Source organism: Nicotiana tabacum, chromosome 14, assembly GCF_000715075.1.
Source record: "Nicotiana tabacum cultivar K326 chromosome 14, ASM71507v2, whole genome shotgun sequence".
Classification (NCBI taxonomy): Eukaryota; Viridiplantae; Streptophyta; class Magnoliopsida; order Solanales; family Solanaceae; genus Nicotiana; species Nicotiana tabacum.
Genome location: NC_134093.1, coordinates 110,729,549 through 110,747,318, shown reverse-complemented (window position 1 = coordinate 110,747,318; position 17,770 = coordinate 110,729,549). Strand labels below are relative to the sequence as shown.

Below are 17,770 nucleotides of genomic sequence, written 5' to 3'. Positions count from 1 at the left end.
TAATTAATTAAAAAGACCCATTATCCATACCCGAAAAATAATTTTTTTTTTTTTTTTGTAAAAACTAGAAAAAACTAAAACAAATTTGTACTAAAAGCTGAAAAAAACTAAAATATTTTTTTTTCAGTTTTTACAAAAAACAACTTTAGAAAAAACTGAAAAATATTTTCTAAAACAATATTTTTGTAAAAACGAAAAAAAAAAAAAAAACTGAAAATCAATTTTCTAAAGCAATTTTTTATGTAAAAACTGGAAAAAATTGAATTGTTTTTACTAAAAACTGAAAAAAAAATAAAATTATTTTTTTCTACTTTTTACAAAAAAACTGCTTTAAAAAAAGCTGAAAAATATTTTCTAAAATCATATTTTTGTAAAAACTAAAAAAAAGAGCTGAAAATAAATTTTCTAAAGCAATGTTTTTGTAAAAACTGAAAAAATAAAATATATTTTTTTTTTCAGTTTTTAGTTTAAAATATTTCGTTTTTTTCTAGTTTTTAATTGCTTTAGAAAATTATTTTTCAGTTTTTTTTTCCAGTTTTTTCAAAAATATTGTTTAAAAAATATATTTTTAGTTTTTTCTAAAGCGGTTTTTTGAAAAAACTGAAAAAAATAAATATTTTCATTTTTTTCAGTTTTTAGTAAAAAAATGTTTTAGTTTTTTCCAGTTTTTACAAAAAAAAAAAATATTTTTCGGGTATGGATAATGAGTCTTTTTAATTAATGAGGAGATATTTAGAATTGACCAACAGGACGATGACACGTGTCCCTCCGTTTAAATGAGGGGTATATTTGAACCCAAAGTATGACTGCAGGGATATAGATAATCCAATAGTATAACGAGGGGTAAGGGTGGCAAGTGGGCCGGTCCAGGCCCGGGACCGCCGGCCAAACGTGCCAGGACCGTTTGGTCCGGTTTTAGCGGGCCTGGGCCGGTCTCGTGGGCCGGTCCTATGATTTGGGCCCGTCAGACCGGGGACCGTTTAGCCTGCCAGGGCCCGGGATCGGCCCGGTCCCCTTAGCGGGCCAAACGGTCCCAACGGCTATTTTTATAATAAAAAAAATAAAAAAATATTATTTAAAAAAAATATATATATAGCCGTTGGGTTGTCAAAAATAGCCATTTAACCCCTCCAACTTTGTTTTAATCCCAAACTTTTTATAATTACACTTTTCTTCTCAATGGTGATATTAGCACCTTGTTGTGCTCATTCCATAGGGGGATGAAGACTAAGAAAGATATTGTCATATTTTTTAATGCTATAATAAAATTACAAGGCATATCTCTTTACAATATTTAGACTTAGATATTATTTTTAACATCCTTTTGTCTTTAGACTAATATATATACTATACTATACTATATATACATCTTATATATAGTATATAAGCTGTATATATAGCTTATCGAATATAACTTTTATATATATATACTATACATTTAATATATATACTATACTATATATACATCTTATATATAGTATATAAGATGTATATATAGCTTATCGAATATAGCTTATATATATATATACATCTTATATCGATATACTATATATACATCTTATATACATCTTATATACTATATATACATCTTATAGTCCGTTTAGCCTGCGGCCCGGGACCGTTTAGCCCGGGACCAAACGCTCTCGGGCCGGTCCTTAGAAAAAACCCGTTTAGGTCCGGACCCGTTTAATTTGGGTCCGGGCCCGGGACCGTTTGGCCCGGCCCACTTGGCCCGTTTAGGCCCGGGACCGGCCCACTTGCCAGCCCTAACGAGGGGTATTCTTAGACCATTTTCGAAAGTAGAGGGGTATATTTGGCCATTTTTCGTATTTTAAAAATCAATTTTAGCACTTAAAAAAAAATTTCAGCACTACAAGCTTATCAACTATTTACAATCAGCTAATCCAAAATGGGCTCTATATTTAACAGACCCTAACTTTACTCGATTTTTGGAACCCATGTGGCATTTCTAAGCTTGCCACCTGTCTATAATATTTAATTTAAATTAAACCCACCCTTATCTTTATAACCCAATCCGATTTGACTCATAATCTGTTTAATTTAAATTTATAAACACCTCCGTTCTTATTTTACCCAACACTTGACCCCGTGCTTCTATTAGAGCTTTTGGGTAATTTGCCTTGGATAATCATTTGAGGCCCTTAAAGCAATCAACAAATACAGAGAGAACAATATAAGAAGATGTCTTGGTTTACTTAGCAAGAGTAGGTTGCTCTAGTGGTAAGCACCCTCCACTTCCATCCAAGAGGGTTGTGAGTTCGAGTCACCCAAGAGCAAGATGGGGAGTTCTTGGAGGGATAGAGCCGAGGGTCTATCGAAAACAACCTCTCTACCTCAGGGCATGGGTAAGGTCTGCGTACACACTACCCTCCTCAGACCCCACTAGTGAGATTATACTGGGCTGTTGTTGTTGTCGTCGTCGTCTTGATTTTCTTAGCAATTTTTCCATGTTGTCTTAGCTCCCATGGAAATGACGGGGGTTGCAAGTGTTGGGTAAAAATAAGAATGGGTCAAATCGGGTTAGGTTATAAGGATATGAGTATGTTCATTTTAATATTATATATACACGTGGAAAGCTTAGAGAATGCCACGTGGTTGTTTTATAGTCCAAAATTTGAGCAAGTTAGGTCTGGTTAAATATAAGGGCAAATTTGAGCCCAAAAGAAACCTTAGGGGCATTTATAGCCCAAAAGGTTAACGGAGGGTATCTATAAGCCATTTTCAATACGTTAAGGATATTTTTGGCCATTTTTTATTTTAAAAAAGATAATTAATTCAAAGATTAATTGATTTCACCACTATATTTTAATCACTCCCTTAGGAACAAATACATTTAAAGTTGAAGTCCATGGGCTAAAATTGTATGTTGAAGCCTTGGCCCAAGTGAATTAAGCCTATTGAAGTGTTTGATGTCCCAATACACACTCTCCCGTATTGAAAAATTTTATTATGCTATTTTTAATTTAAGTGATCAAATGAGCGGCTATTTAGTTTAATTTTTAAAAATTTAAACAATGAATTTGGCTATTACATTTTCCATGTTTTACTTGTTAGCACTAACAGCATTCCTAATACAAATTTCTAACTAAATTAACCTCGACACAGACAAAATAGAAAACGATACATGACCTAACTAAATTTATATTCGTAAAAGACAACTACTTCCGAAAAGATAAATGAAAACAAATTTTACCTTTTTAATGTTATTCTCTTCTTATTTCTCATATTCTATAAAAAAAAATTAAGATAGTCTTTCGGTTTAATACCATTAAAGTATTTCACAAGAATACCTTAATTATTACATAAGCTAAATATATAGAAGCAAATTTTATGTAGAGGACTTATTTGTGGGTAGTCATTTTGAAATGTCTTTACATATATTCTTATCACTAAATCGTAGTTAATCAATATATATTCTCACCTTAAATTATGACATAACCATGTTAAATTAGTATGGTTTGGAGTGCAGGTAATCACTATTGAGGAAATATTAATAGATGGAGAAAGGAACAATTTCACTCGAGGAGATGCAAAACACTTTGGCTAAGTCAACACCAGCTACTATATATTATGTGAACAATCACAAAAGATAAGTACAAAAGGGAAAAAAAAAAAAAAAGTGGCTGCTTCCACGGCTCGAACCCGTGACCTATAGGTGACACATAGACAATGTTGCTCTAAGGAACCCGTGCCATTTGCTCCTACTATGTATTTTAAATGGTTTTACGAATCAGAACATCTTCACATTCAGAAGGGACCAACAGAAGAAGTTAATTTCAAACCTTGCACAAAGATAGGTCATGACCAAATCAATGAATAAATAGATTTCTCATTGCACTACTCTATTTGCGAAGTAACAACAACAACAATTGACTCAATCCCAAACAAGTTGGGGTCGACTATATGAATCATACCATGTTCCCTATTTCAATTCATCTCAGGCCAACATTATGATAATCAGCCCCTTTCTACAATCAACTTTCCATCCTTGTATGGGTAGCAAAGATACTTTCGACAAAAGTAGGTAATAGAAAGGATTACCTTGTGCTAGAGTTCCCAAGTGTAAGCTCCAGATCATCGGTCACACATTCCTCATGAATTCTTTCACCTTCCCATGGCTTTACTAATCCCTTCATATTGCTGCCAAACGCAAACTCCGCTGAAATAGCATCTGACATTGGTATATCAGCTGTTCGGTCGATACCTGCTCCAATTGCTGGAGAACATGTCCCGCTTTGCCCTAGTGTCCACATCCGAGACCCTCCGTACGATAGTGGCTCCTTAAATCCAAATGGATTTGGCGAGACAAGGCTAAATGTGGGAGATGAAGGCTCGTCTTGTGGAGTTTGAACACCAGAAAGCCAACCTGAATCGGGTGGTGTTTGACAACCAGGACTAGCTGGGGTAGAGGACGGCAAGAAAGCATAGTGTTGTTGTACCCATGACGTTGAATTGGCTGCGGGATCATCGCTCATCCTAGGAGTACGAGCTGTAGGAGAGCTCAAAGGTGGAGTAACGGGCGCACTTATAGAGCTCCCCGGAATGTACAAATGGTGGGGAAATTTGGAAGAAGAAGGCGATGAACCGGATGACAGATTCTTAAGCCAAGGAATTAGTGAGTTGGGATCCGAATTATTTTGGGTATTTGCAACGTAATGGGATGAGACCGGGCTAGGGAAAGATGAGGAAGCAGGGCTTGGATTATACGAAGCACCTGGACTCGGTTGGTAAGATGAGCAGGGATTTACAGATGCTGAATAACCTATAATATCCATACGTTCTACTGGCTTGCATCCCTGGAAAATAGAAAAATCGATAAGCATATATAAAAATGGATAATCACAAAAAGAATTGACAACAAATCTGCCACCAGAACTATGCAATGTCACCGTCCCTCAAAGATGTCAAACATTCAAGTTCTAGATGCAACATAAAGCCATAAACAAGTTGTTACTTGGTGCAAAGCAATAAGGCAGACCTGAATGCGCTGATAATTTTCCAAATCATTGATTAAAATATCAACTCAAACAAAGCAACCAAAGCACGAGCACTCATTTTGCACACTACTTGTACCTTGACCGCTCATCTCTATCATTGTTCACAAAAATATAGATGTGTCCACACAGAAGCAGAGACATCACTTAACATACAAATCATATCATGAATGTGGAGCCACCAATATTTTGGTTCTTATGAATGTAGCAATTTGCTTCGTTGTTAATAGAAAACTTCTGCAACACAGTGAGTCAGTGACTACTTAACTTAGCTCTCCATATACAAAGACAGAGTGAAAACATGAGACAGATTGTGAGCGGACCAACATCATCGCTAAGATATGTTCAATGAACTAGTTGATGTATCTAATAATCTAGCAGATAAGTTATTAACTTTTGAAAGAATGTTCATTGCTGATGGCTAGAATGTCATTTTGAGACCATTTCTCTTACTTGTGTAGTTACTAATACTATTGGTTGATCAGGGACTCGGTCACAGTAAAAACCTACTGCATGAGAAATGAAAGGAGATCAGCAATCTAATGAGTTGAATCACAATCTGTGTCTGCTCCAGTTCCTTTTTCTTATAATGAGACTACTTTCTGTTTGACATGAATTATATTTTAACTAACATCTTTGATAATTTTAAGATTGTTTAGTAAGCCCTAGTATTTTATCTCAGTCCATAGCATAAGAGTACCTCATCCACAATCATTCTGCATAAATAGTTAAATACACAAGAAATTAGTGGAGTCATCTTCAGCAATCCACTTGCCAGGTGACTGTTAGGGGCTGAGCTAGAAGGTTAGCTATGAGTTCGGCCGATATCAATAGCTTTAATACGAACTTTATATTTGTATTAAGAAATTCACTAAATAATATACAAATTCAGAACCATTCAATTCTTAGATTTAGGCTCCACAATGCATCACCAAAAATCTGAAACCCTTTTGTCATCAAATGACCACTTAAATTTTCATCCACAACAATTATGATATATTTTATTGGTCCCCCCTCCTACAATTGACCAAAGACTCAGAATCATGACAGCCATATCCCTACATATTAATGATAAAAGTACCAAACATACCCAAAAAGAATTGGACATAACCCACACCCATATACCATAAAAGGGCAAAAGAGATGGCACTATCAATAATGTCAACACCATCATTATAATTCACTCTCTTAGCCCAACAACAGCTATTCTCTTATCCAATCCAATATTAATTTCCCCACAAGCTCTACAGCCTCACCAGCTATTTTTTTTTGTGTGTGTGAAAAAGAATCAAAAGGTCTCTTTTGATTCTTCTTGAGCCGAGGGTCTATCGGAAACAACCTCTCTATCCCTCATGGTAGAGGTAAGGTCTGCATACACACTACATTCTCCGGACCCCACTTGGAGATCTTACTGGGTCGTTGTTGTTGTAAAGAGAATCCAAAGATTCTTTATGGTGATGTTTAGGCTATCTTACGCACATCTTGACAAGTTAATCAATAATGTTCTTTCCCATTAACATAGGTATTGGGTAACTCAGCTCACAAAAGCTGAGACAGATGAGAGAAAACACCTAATCCCTTTTTGACGTCGTGAAATATGAACCTTGGACATCATGAATCTTCTTCCATTTTATTGTCCACTAAGCTACACCGTCGATGTAAAAGAATATAAGATTTGATATCTACTTTCCATTATAGTCATACATTATTAACTTTATAACAACTGCAATATAAAGTAGAATAAATGACACCCCCAACGTTTCAAGAACATCTAAGGCCCACAAATTGACAACCAATCCACACCACCGCAAAAGAAACTATTGAATCCCATGCTTGACTTTAGGTGGGCAGTGTATATTACCCCGGGAATCTCGGAAAAAGACAATAACCAAATTTAATACACAAAAAATTAGCAACTGATTTAAGTTATATAAGCGAACAATATAAAGAATAAGCACAATTTAATATGTTACTATACTAATAGTCTGCTCATTTTCAAAGTTACAAATGAACATTTTATTATGAAAATTTACATGCAATTAATTTATTGTCTGTGTATAAAATTTAAACTATTACTACCTTCATTTCATTTTATATGACCATGTTTGATTCTGCACAGAATTTAATAAAAAAAATTAGATAAATAAAACTTGTGATCTCACACAGGACATAATATGTGTGGTTATAAGATTTTGAAATATGCTATGATTTTAAAAGTGTAACATTTGTCCAACTACTAAAACTTATCATTAAGCGTAAAAATAGAAAATTTAAGTTAAATTTTAGAAATGAGTCATTTTTTTTTTATAAAACTTTTGTTCCTCAAGTGGTTAACCTTTAAAATTCCCAAAATGTCCTTATGGAATCAATAAGGGCTAAACAAAATGACTGAATTAGCCTTCTACTGAAAAGCAAAAGAACTCGACAGAGGAAACACAAGTATCGGCAGGGGCATTCATGTCAAATTATCATCTGGGTGAAATGTTCAGAAGATCTCAGACCATGGATTACTTACACAAACACAGAGAATGTAATGGATTTTGTCTTTTCAATTTTAATTTCTTTTTTGAAAACGTGAAAATTTGAGCTTCGGAACAAAAACACAGAGTTTTAAGAAAGAAAAAAATGAAGACTTTTGAAACTTCTAATCTAAAACAAGATATATACATTTGTGTGACTATAAATCTATCTTAATAAGAGTAAAATGAAAATTTTAAAAGTAAATTGATTCTAAATATACAAAGATTTTTTTTTTGTACAAATCAAAAAGAGAAGTATATGACATAAAATTGATATTTACCTTTTTGTAAGTGGTGCCATCTTCTTCAACAATCCAACCAGCTTCATTACACAGAGCTTTCAACACCTCATTATTATCACAGTGTTTTGGGAGCTTAAAATTACCATACATTCTAAGTCCGGCGAAGATCTTCGCCGCGATCGCCCTTCGCCGTCGTTCTCTCCGTTTGTTGTTTTCTCTCTCTTTCCATGACGGAAGTCTCGTGCCGGACGTCATTTACGATGCCTGTAAACCGGTTGCTCTGCTGTAAACCGGGATTAAACCGGACTGAAAGTCTTTCGATTCGGAACCGGTTTGGTTCCGGATCGGGCTTATGAACTGGAAGTTGAAATAAGTGGGAAAGAGGAGGGAGAAGTAAATATGGAGCCGTGATTCGAATATGCCACTGAGCTATGATTAAATTACGAAACTGCCACTAGGTAGTGCTACTGTTTAGTGGGCGTTTGGACATAAAAATTCTGAAATTCTGAAAAAAAGTAAGAAAACAATTCAAAGTTGAAAATGATATTTTTGAAAATTAGAGTTGTGTTTGGATATAAATACAATTTGAAACTATTTTTAAATTGTTGTGAGTGTTTTGAAGTGAAACTTTTACAAAAAATAGTTTTTTGAAATTTAAAATTTTCATTGCCAAATAATGCTTCTGAAAAAATAATAATAATAAATTTTAAAAAAAAGAATCATTTTTATAGTCAAACGGCCCTAGTCTTTTCAAAGAAGTGGGTGAGGTAGCTGCTAGGAAGCGTGGTATTCACAACAACGTCGTTTGCATTTTAGCGGGGCCACGTGGCAATAGCATCTAAAACATGTTTAAATAATAATAATACAAATTTATGATAATTTTTCTCCCTAAAACATGATTATTATTCCCATTCATTAATCCAACTTTCATTCATATATTATTTTTCAAGCCTAAACAAATTTTAATAATTAGAAAGAATTGTATACGGGTCAAACCGGGGCCAACGTACACCTTGATTTCCCGGTGGGTCAAGCAAAGCGAGGATACGATTACACGGGGTCGGAATCAAGGCTGAGAACTTCTTGCACCAGTGCTCGAATAAAATGCTCACCAACGGACTTGATAAAACGACGTACCCCGGGGCCGGGACGGGTTCTGAGACTTCGAGAAGTGCATGAACGGTCGCACACGACTAACAGAGAGTCGTGATATCCGCGTCCAACTTGATATCACGTCGTGAATCTTGCTCAATTTCGGTAACGGATCAGTAACTAACGAAAGAAGAAGATTTTTATCTTTTTTAGACTTGTACTAGGGGTGAAACTCTCCTACTATATAAAGGGGAATCTTTTGTTTGAATAGAGACATTGTAACACGCATACCAAGACAATACAAAATTATTTCTCTACTTTCTAACTACTAAAAAAGTCTTTATTTTACTTTTGTTCTTTGCTCTTGATTGGCTTCGAACCCAAGACCCAACCGAGGGCAGAAACTATTACCCAATCCAAGTTCAAGTTATGCCATAACGTTACGACTGGTTTGACTATTCATTGTGTCTTTAACTCATTTATCTAATGTTCTTGATTATTTATGTTAGAATCAATCCATTTATCTTTAAAACCGCGTATAAATTCAATTGTTATCCATTTTAAGGGTAAACAGTTTGACACCCATGTTGGGGCTAAGAATAATAGTGGTGGTTTGATACAAATTTCCATAACACACTCTATTTTACGCTTGTTCTTTAAGGTTTCAATTTCAAGACAACGTAAATATGTCAAACTCTCACTCTGCTCACTTGAATGTTGAGGCTGAGTCTGGCCATCATGGCGAAAACAACAACCTGGTGCCTAGCAATGAGGTGCCCCCTACTGATCCCAATGGAGTCCCAGCTGCCGATTCAATCGACGCCCACCTGCCAACTGACCCCAAAAACAGCGCTCGTGGAGGCCCTCGACCAATAGTTCGAGAAACGCCCAAAGGCGAAGATGATGGGATAAGCCTGCGGCTAATCTTCAAAATGTTGCAGGCTCAACATGCGGCGATAACACAACTTTAGAATCAAGGCCACCCTCCTGGTAGGGTCGAGCCTGAATGGTCCCGAGAGAACACTCGAAGAAACGAGAAAACCACCGAGAGATCGGGTGAAACTAAGCCAGGGCCAACCTCGAGATAGTGAAAATGCTTGAAGCATTGACGAAGCGAGTGGAATCAGGTGAAAGGAAAATCGAGGCCAACGACAAAAAGGTGGAGACATATAACTCAAGGGTCAATCAAATCCCTGGAGCAACCCTCATACTCAAGGGTCGATCAAATCCCTGGAGCAACCCCCAAAGTACAACGGAACCACAAAACAAACAAGCATATGACCTCCTATACATGTGCCATCAAGGGAAACGACTTGGAATATGATGAAATCGAGTCAGTTTTGCTAAAACAATTCTGGGAAACTCTGTCAAAAGAAGCGATGATATGGTATCACAACTTACCCCTAACTTGTACTGATTCATTTGCTATGTTTGCATATGCTTTTGTGAAGGCACGTGTCGGGGCCATCAAGGTGGAACCCAAAAAATTGGACCTTTTCAAAGTTAAACAAAGAGATAGCGAGTTAGTGTCGAGGTTCCAGATGGAACGAATGGACTTGCCTCCAGTTGATGATGATTGGCCCGTTCAGACATTCACTCAAGGGCTTAACCCCCAAAGCTCATTGGCTTTGCAGCAGCTAAAACAAAATTTGGTAGAGTATCCGGCGATAACCTGGGCTGACGTCCACAACAGATACCAGTCGAAAATTAGAGTTGGGAACGACCAACTCGGAGCTCCTTCTAGGTCCATTTATCCCATTAGAACCGACGACAGGTTTAAGAGAGTCATCGATCATGAACCTAGATCGATCCGAGATCGGTATAAATCAAACAGTTGAGATCGATGGGGAAACGGGTCCGGGAGTCACCCTATGAGGAGCGAAAAGAGAAGCGATGGAGGGCCCAATAGCCAAGGTATGATGAGCAAAAAATATTTCGACATGCTGCTCAGGGCCAGGGAGGCACCAAGATTGTCGAAATATAACTTCAACATCGATGCTACCAGTATAGTATCAGCCATCGGGCACATCAACGATACCAAGTGGCCTCGACCATTTCAATCTGACCCTACCCAGAGAGATCATAACTTGATGTGTAAGTATCATGGCACTCATGTCCACATGACCGAGAATTGCCGGCAATTGAGGGAAGAAGTTTCCCGGTTGTTTAATACCTGAGACTGTCGGATTGTGGCCAAGAGACCTTTTCTGATTTTTTATTCCAAATAAATTTTATACAGAGGGTGTTTTTTACAAAGAAATACTAAGAAGAGCGAGAAGCTAGAAAACTTGAAAAAATGGAGGTGTTGGTCGAGGCCTGCCTTCACTTTAAAAATTAAGATCCTTATATAATGGATATATCTCTAAACGGACAAAAACTTAATAGTTAAATGACCGACAAATTAATTACATCATGCCCGATAAGATAAAAAGGAAAAAGTAACAAAACAAGCAACTTTTATAAAGTTGATTCCTCTTTATTAGTAGGTCCGACTGCTTTATCAAAGTTTTTTGTCTTTATTACCCCAATAATTCTGAGAGATGGGCCTTGTATTTTTAAACTTTTTCTTTTCCTTTATTCTTTGTTGGAAGATTCTATCACGATTTCTTCGAGTTGGCCGAATTGTTGTAAATATTTTTCAATCTCTTCGGTGTATTTCACATTCTGAGATTCTCCTGCTATGACAGTTTCTTCTTCCATGGTATGACTTGTTTATGTCATGGAGATATCATCTCGTATCTCTATGTCCAGATTTCTTATTAAATCTCTCTTTACTTCAAACAACTTTTATAAAATTGATTCCTCTCCCCCCCCCCCCCGGAATATTCGTCCTCGAATGTTGACTGATGCACTTATCATTTTTATAACCTATGGCTCTTGCAAATACTTTAGTACTCTCTTTTCCATCTAGGTAACTGTTCTGTGAATAAATCCAAAGGTCAGGGCATTCCCCCCTTTAGGCCTCTTTCTCACACCATGACTTGTGGTCGGAATCTTTCCAATCTCGTAACTGTTGCTACCTTCTATCATGCAGCATGCACGACTCTGACCTTGTGAGTGCGCCTATGTGATTCTTCTCTCCTTTTTTCCTCCAGTGTTTAGCCAATCTCTAGGCCTCTCTTTTTAAACATATACAGAACTTGACAAGATGTTCCTCTGGGTATCTATAGGTATACTGAAGTTCTTCGCTCGGTACTTTGTTGAACTTATGAATATTGCTATATCTCACTTCATAGACCCGGTTATCCATCCGTATGACTTTAATGTATCTAAGTAGGTCATACTATACCATAATTCTTACTTCGATTTATCACGCTACCAAACTCTAGGTTACTTTCGTTGCTCATCCTATATGTATAAATCTACGTCCTTTAATGCTTCCTCATTACTGTTCATCTTAAGAATGATGACCTAATCTAATCTCATACTTTGTGACTTTTGTCCATCTGTTGTTGATTCACCTCCATATTGATATACAATATACCACTGATAACTTGAAACCTCTCAAGTAATCACTAGGGCTCACGTTGCATCGTGGAACATTTGAAGTAATTAGACTAATCCACCTAGGGGCGATACTATACTTCCATAATCGTATTTCATAGCGTCCCAATGTGATTCACTTACATTGGTATTTTAATCCTGTACAATTCTTGAAATCCCTTTGTTTTTCTTCTTCAAATCATTAATTAATCGAAGGCCCAAACGTCATCCCTTATCTATCACAATCACACCCTCATTCCACTACCAGGGCAACATTTCATTCCTTCTAGATTCTATTAGTCTTAGATTCCTTTGAGTTAATTCAGGCTATACTGAACTTTCTATAACTTAGAGAAACCATTAGCTCTCTTGTTTTCATGAGCTTAATCTCGAGGACTTATCCATTCTCGTCACCTTCCCACTCGCCCTTTCTCATACTTACTCATGTCATAAAACCTTGTTGCTTTACTATACTTTAGCTTACGACCTATACATATCTATTTATACTATTCGCAACCTTCCTTCAACTTGCTTGCATTATAGATTTCCTTATGTTATTCTGGAACATCAAGCGAGACATCACATCATCTCTAACTCTTATTTACTCTCTTAACTGGACCTCTCGATACCTAGAAATCATCGACTGGAAGATATGTCACTGACGACGCTGCTATCATTCCTGGATACTAAATGCACGCGCTTCTAGCCTTTTATTCGCAGTGCGGACTATTCATAACCTTCTGCATTTAAGTATCTCGTACCTTGTTCACTTTTACCTTACTTACCTTAAAATCTCGCATCACATATTCTATATCTTTCATGACCTCCCTTTCATATAGGTATAATTCATATCCATAACTTGAAGCTCTATTATAATACTTGCACCTCTGGTGGATACACAATCTAGTGAGAGCTTCATATTGACTTCTTATAAGGCAGGTACTTTTTTGACTGGCTTTATCGTAGAGCCGTTATAGAATATGGCTATTGTACTATCTCTCTTGTACCTTTGATATTAGGAGTGATTCTGCAATGTCCTCAATCACGATTTCTATAATTTTCTGGGTCCAATAATCAGACTCTTGATTTACTTTGTTGATGTAACTCTTTAGTTTCCTCTTCCTTCTGATCAGCCTTTATGTAGGCGCAAGCTATCTTCCGATCTGCGGCTTATGGTATTACTTTATCCTTTCATGGACGCTATGGAATATCCAGGATATAATCTTTTAACAATTCAATCCCTTGTCTATGACCTAGACTCAGTTCTTTCTTTTAACTTATACCGGAGTCTTCTATGTCTGTATGATTGGAAACATATATGTTGTATGGATAATACTCTAAAATCTTAAGTGCGTTCATAATGTAACTAACTCTGGATGATTGATCAAATAATTCCTTCCATTCCTTCTCAGCTTTCTTTAAATGTAAGCAATTACTTTTCCTGGTCGTTCTACCTCTTATTGCATGAATATTTGGCTTATCTTAGTGACCACACATATTGTAATTCCATACAACCCATATGATCTTGAATATCACCTTTTGATTTTTTTCTTCTTCCCGTTCATAGCCACGATAGGGGCCACTTTCTTATGAAGTACATACAATGTTGTTATGAGACTGTTGTTACAAGACCGTTTCTTTTTCAAGTTACTATGCTTAGGTTGAAGCCTTCTTCCTTATTTTCTCAGATAGTCTTTCATTTTTGTACTTAGGGAGGACCTTCTGACTCTTGTAAAGCCGCGAGCTTATTACATCGCATTCCCGATAGAATGTTTGATGTCCTTCCTCGCCTATAATTATCCGTAGTTACTTACTTTCATGCCCTTGTGCTTTTAGGGTTGCTTGATATTTTGATAGACTTCCCGGTGCCATTCTCTTTTATTTTCATAATACTCATACGGTACCTTTAATTACCCCAACTCCTATCTGAATATTTCTCAAGGATTCATGATGTCATATCTGCGAGACTGAATTCCCCATGTTGGGGTTCACTCTTGTTTATCTTGCACGATCTATTGATTTGTCTGTATCCTCTTATCTAGCCATAACTAGGCTCTTCCTGAATCAACTACTAACTAATCTTTGGCCTATTCTCATATTAATATTCTGCATAATCTTTCTTGGGTCATTTTCTTTGTCTTAACTTACGTCCCGCACTAGCTCCTTATCTATCAATAACATCTCAAGCAGGAACCCTTACTTCCTCTCCTTGACGTCGTGTTTGCATAATGTTCTGTAATCGTAGCATATCAATAGAATTTGAGTAAGTGTAATCTCATCCCTTTTCTCATTTTTATCGCATTCTTCCTGTACCAGTTCATAGTTACTAGAACCACTTAATTCTGACTTAATGTCACATCATTCCATATTTCCCCCTTTAGGGGAGTACTTAAGATTTAGTGCAACGATGATCTACGTATAGATGTTTTACCTCTTCATCTTTGGCGTCTTTTCACATCATTGATGACCTTTACTCGCCTTGCGGTAATCCTTCTGTACCAGGGATAACAAAATTCCTTACTCGCGAGGGTGACACTTAGTATAACTGGCACATACAGTCCCTTAAGCTTAACTTTTCTCATATTGCTTGCTTTAGGGAAGCGTCTTCCTGAATGACCATTCTCTGAATTTCTCATGAATCTTCTTATGTTTTCTACTTTGTTATTGCTGGAACGAAATCTGAAATTCTCATGATGTCGATCATTATCAAATCACTCAATCCCTAATTCATGTTTAGTTTACCTTGTTCACCAGTCCATACTGATTTCTATTACTGTGGGGTCTAACTTTTCCTTTTGGTAATCACGTTAGAGTCACAAACTTATTTTTAAAAATGAGGACATGACTTTATGGCCTATATTCTTTTGTTGTCTCAAGGCTTGTCACCTCTCGTCTTTTCCTTCACTTAATTATAGACTCTGTAATACTATCATTTCATTTGTTTTTTAATCTAACGTTGTCATCCATGTATCATATCTTTCTCATAATGCTTCATTGACCCTCTTCTTATTTTTCACTAACATTTATGTCTATCACTTTATTCTAAAAATTTCAACAAGATATTCTTTTGCTTTTAGCTCCCCTTTGCTCCATCCAGTGGCTCTTCGGGTTGCTTAACATTCTCGCTCTACTAGGGACGGGAGCCACACTAAGGTAATATTTATCCCTTCCAGGCTTCCAGTGCCTATCTTTGTAGTACTCATATCTAGCTGTACTATTTTAGAGTGCACCATATGGGTGTCTCACAAGGAGATCTATTAGCACATTTGCAATATCCTTTGGAAATGTCAACTAACACAAATAATCCATCCACCATTTTGGGTCTCTTTAACCCCAGCCGGATCCTAATATCCGTCCTTCTCTTATACTACTTTTGTTAGCCCCCATAGGGCATAAATGAGATGTGTGTGGTCAATTGTACATACCTCTGTTATTGTTGAAGGTAACTCAAAATGCTTATATTTCTCTTCATGAATGGTAAATAATGATAATCTTTACTAGCTGGGTACCTCATACCCTTCTTCATCTTGCTTCTTTTACTTGTTGAAATTTGTATCTATCTTCTGAATCTCTCATTGCCTTTCACCATAGGGGTGGATAGATATTATTGCCTTAAGTCTCCTTATCAAGAAACTTACACGTCTTAGTACGCACATGATCCGCTGAAGACCTTACATTTACCCATCATAGTAATGATGCAAACTCGAGTTCCTCTAACCCAACACTTCCATAGCTATAGCTCTTACCAACTATCCTTCTGGATGTAGGTATCATCGTATTATGAATAAGATAGAGTTTAGGAAATTGAGTTCTTACAACTGAGATCTACCACACGATCTAGAGTAAGAAGAAAGAGTGACAACCCTAAATCCCCTGTAGCCTCCTACTTATAAGTGTGGTGCACGACACACCCATAAATAAGACTCTCCTAGACACGGCTTGTAGACTTCCCAGGATAGAACTGCTATGATACCACTTTTGTCAAGCCCCGAACCTGGGGGGCGAGACCTGCACCCGGTGCCTCACCTATCCTTGCGTACCAACTTGCGACTAAGGGAATCTGAACATATAATGTCATACTTTGGCCATGGGCCACATTGCAAGATAATTTACGAAGCAAAATATAAAACTGAATAGATACCAAAGCTGACTAAACATCAATATAAAGCTAGACCGGCAAGGCCGTCATAACTACTACAGCTGACAAACCAACAAAATATACATACAAGGCCTATAAGCCCAACATATTGCACTAACTGACAGGATATGTCTACAAGCCTCTACTGATGGATGTACCGTGATCAGAATAGGGCCCCGGCCTACTCATAACCTATATACATATATACAAAAGATGTACACAAAACTCTTAGACTCGGCAACTCCGAAGGACGTGGAGCTTATCGATAAAGCTGAACTCGGGAAACACTTACTGAGGAGGTCTACCCGCTTGTTTGTCTGAACTTGCAAGCATGAAATGCAGCGTCCCAAGAGAAAGGGACATCAGTACAAAATAATGTACCTAGTATGTAAGGCAATAGAATAACTGCAAGCTGAAACTGAACTGATAATATAATAACTGAAAGTAACTGGGAGTCAAAGATGACCTGGAGATATACTTACCTGCTGATACTGACTCAATTCTCTCAATATAGTAAGTAAAATAAATCGCCGGCCCCATAAGGCTCGGAACGTGTAACTGCTCTGCCGCAGTAGGCTCGCTCATAGGCGCTCGGCCATACTAGGCTCTGTATCTCGGCCATTCTGGGCTCGCTCATAGGTGCTCGGCCACAGTAGGCTCGATATATAACTTACCATCTGATAAGAGGTTGCCCAATAGGGGCCTGCCCATCGATTATAGCTAGATGGCAATAAAAATATTGTAATACTGTATATATATGCTCTCTGCTCTCTTGACTGGAAGAAGACAATACTCAATTAAATATGAAGTCCCGATAAGGAGAATACTGTAATTTATGAGACTAGGACAATGCATATAAATTCAGAAGTATAAACTTCTCTTTATGCCTCGTTATCAAACACATGTAATTACGAGATCATGTCAAAATGAAGGAAGGGCTTAGCCTTAACATACCTGGAGTAGAGAAAACTCCGTATGATATTCTTGAGAAGGATTGCACCGCACTCCCTTAAAATTGCAAAATCTCACGCTGCTTAAGATGCTACGAAATCATGTTGAATTTGTTGTAGATGCTAAAATTCCCACGTTACTAAGATGATAAGGAGATTTGCATTGAAATTCTTGTTGAAAACCGTAGCTAACACTTTGATATATGAGACCTCTCTTTGAATTAGAGAAATTTTATGCCTTAAATGGTGTGGGGCCCACATACTAATGACTAAGCTACAAAACTTTCTCCAAGTGTGCCACCTTTTATGTGACTTTAAGAGTCACCATTTG

The 17,770-nt window shown here is 37.0% G+C and overlaps 1 protein-coding gene across 1 annotated transcript; it reads right to left on the bottom strand.

Moving 5' to 3' along the window:
• Positions 1-3,787: 3,787 nt before the first annotated feature.
• Positions 3,788-8,142, bottom strand: LOC107823513 (BES1/BZR1 homolog protein 4-like). The gene is made up of 2 exons (XM_016650168.2): positions 7,816-8,142; positions 3,788-4,817 (listed from the first exon to the last, which is right to left on the bottom strand). Exons 1-2 carry the CDS (start codon positions 8,029-8,031, stop codon positions 4,059-4,061), a joined length of 975 nt encoding a protein of 324 aa, XP_016505654.1. The 5' UTR covers positions 8,032-8,142; the 3' UTR covers positions 3,788-4,058.
• Between the last annotated feature and the right edge of the window lie 9,628 nt (positions 8,143-17,770).

What these genes read in the sequence shown, in the direction of transcription:
- LOC107823513 (XM_016650168.2), bottom strand. Translation starts at nt 8,031, where the DNA reads ATGACGTCCGGCACGAGACTTCCGTCATGGAAAGAGAGAGAAAACAAC. An exon ending in ATGGCACCACTTACAAAAAG is followed by an intron (nt 4,818 to 7,815) that starts GTAAATATCAAT and finishes TCTATTTTCCAG; the next exon opens with GGATGCAAGCCAGTAGAACG.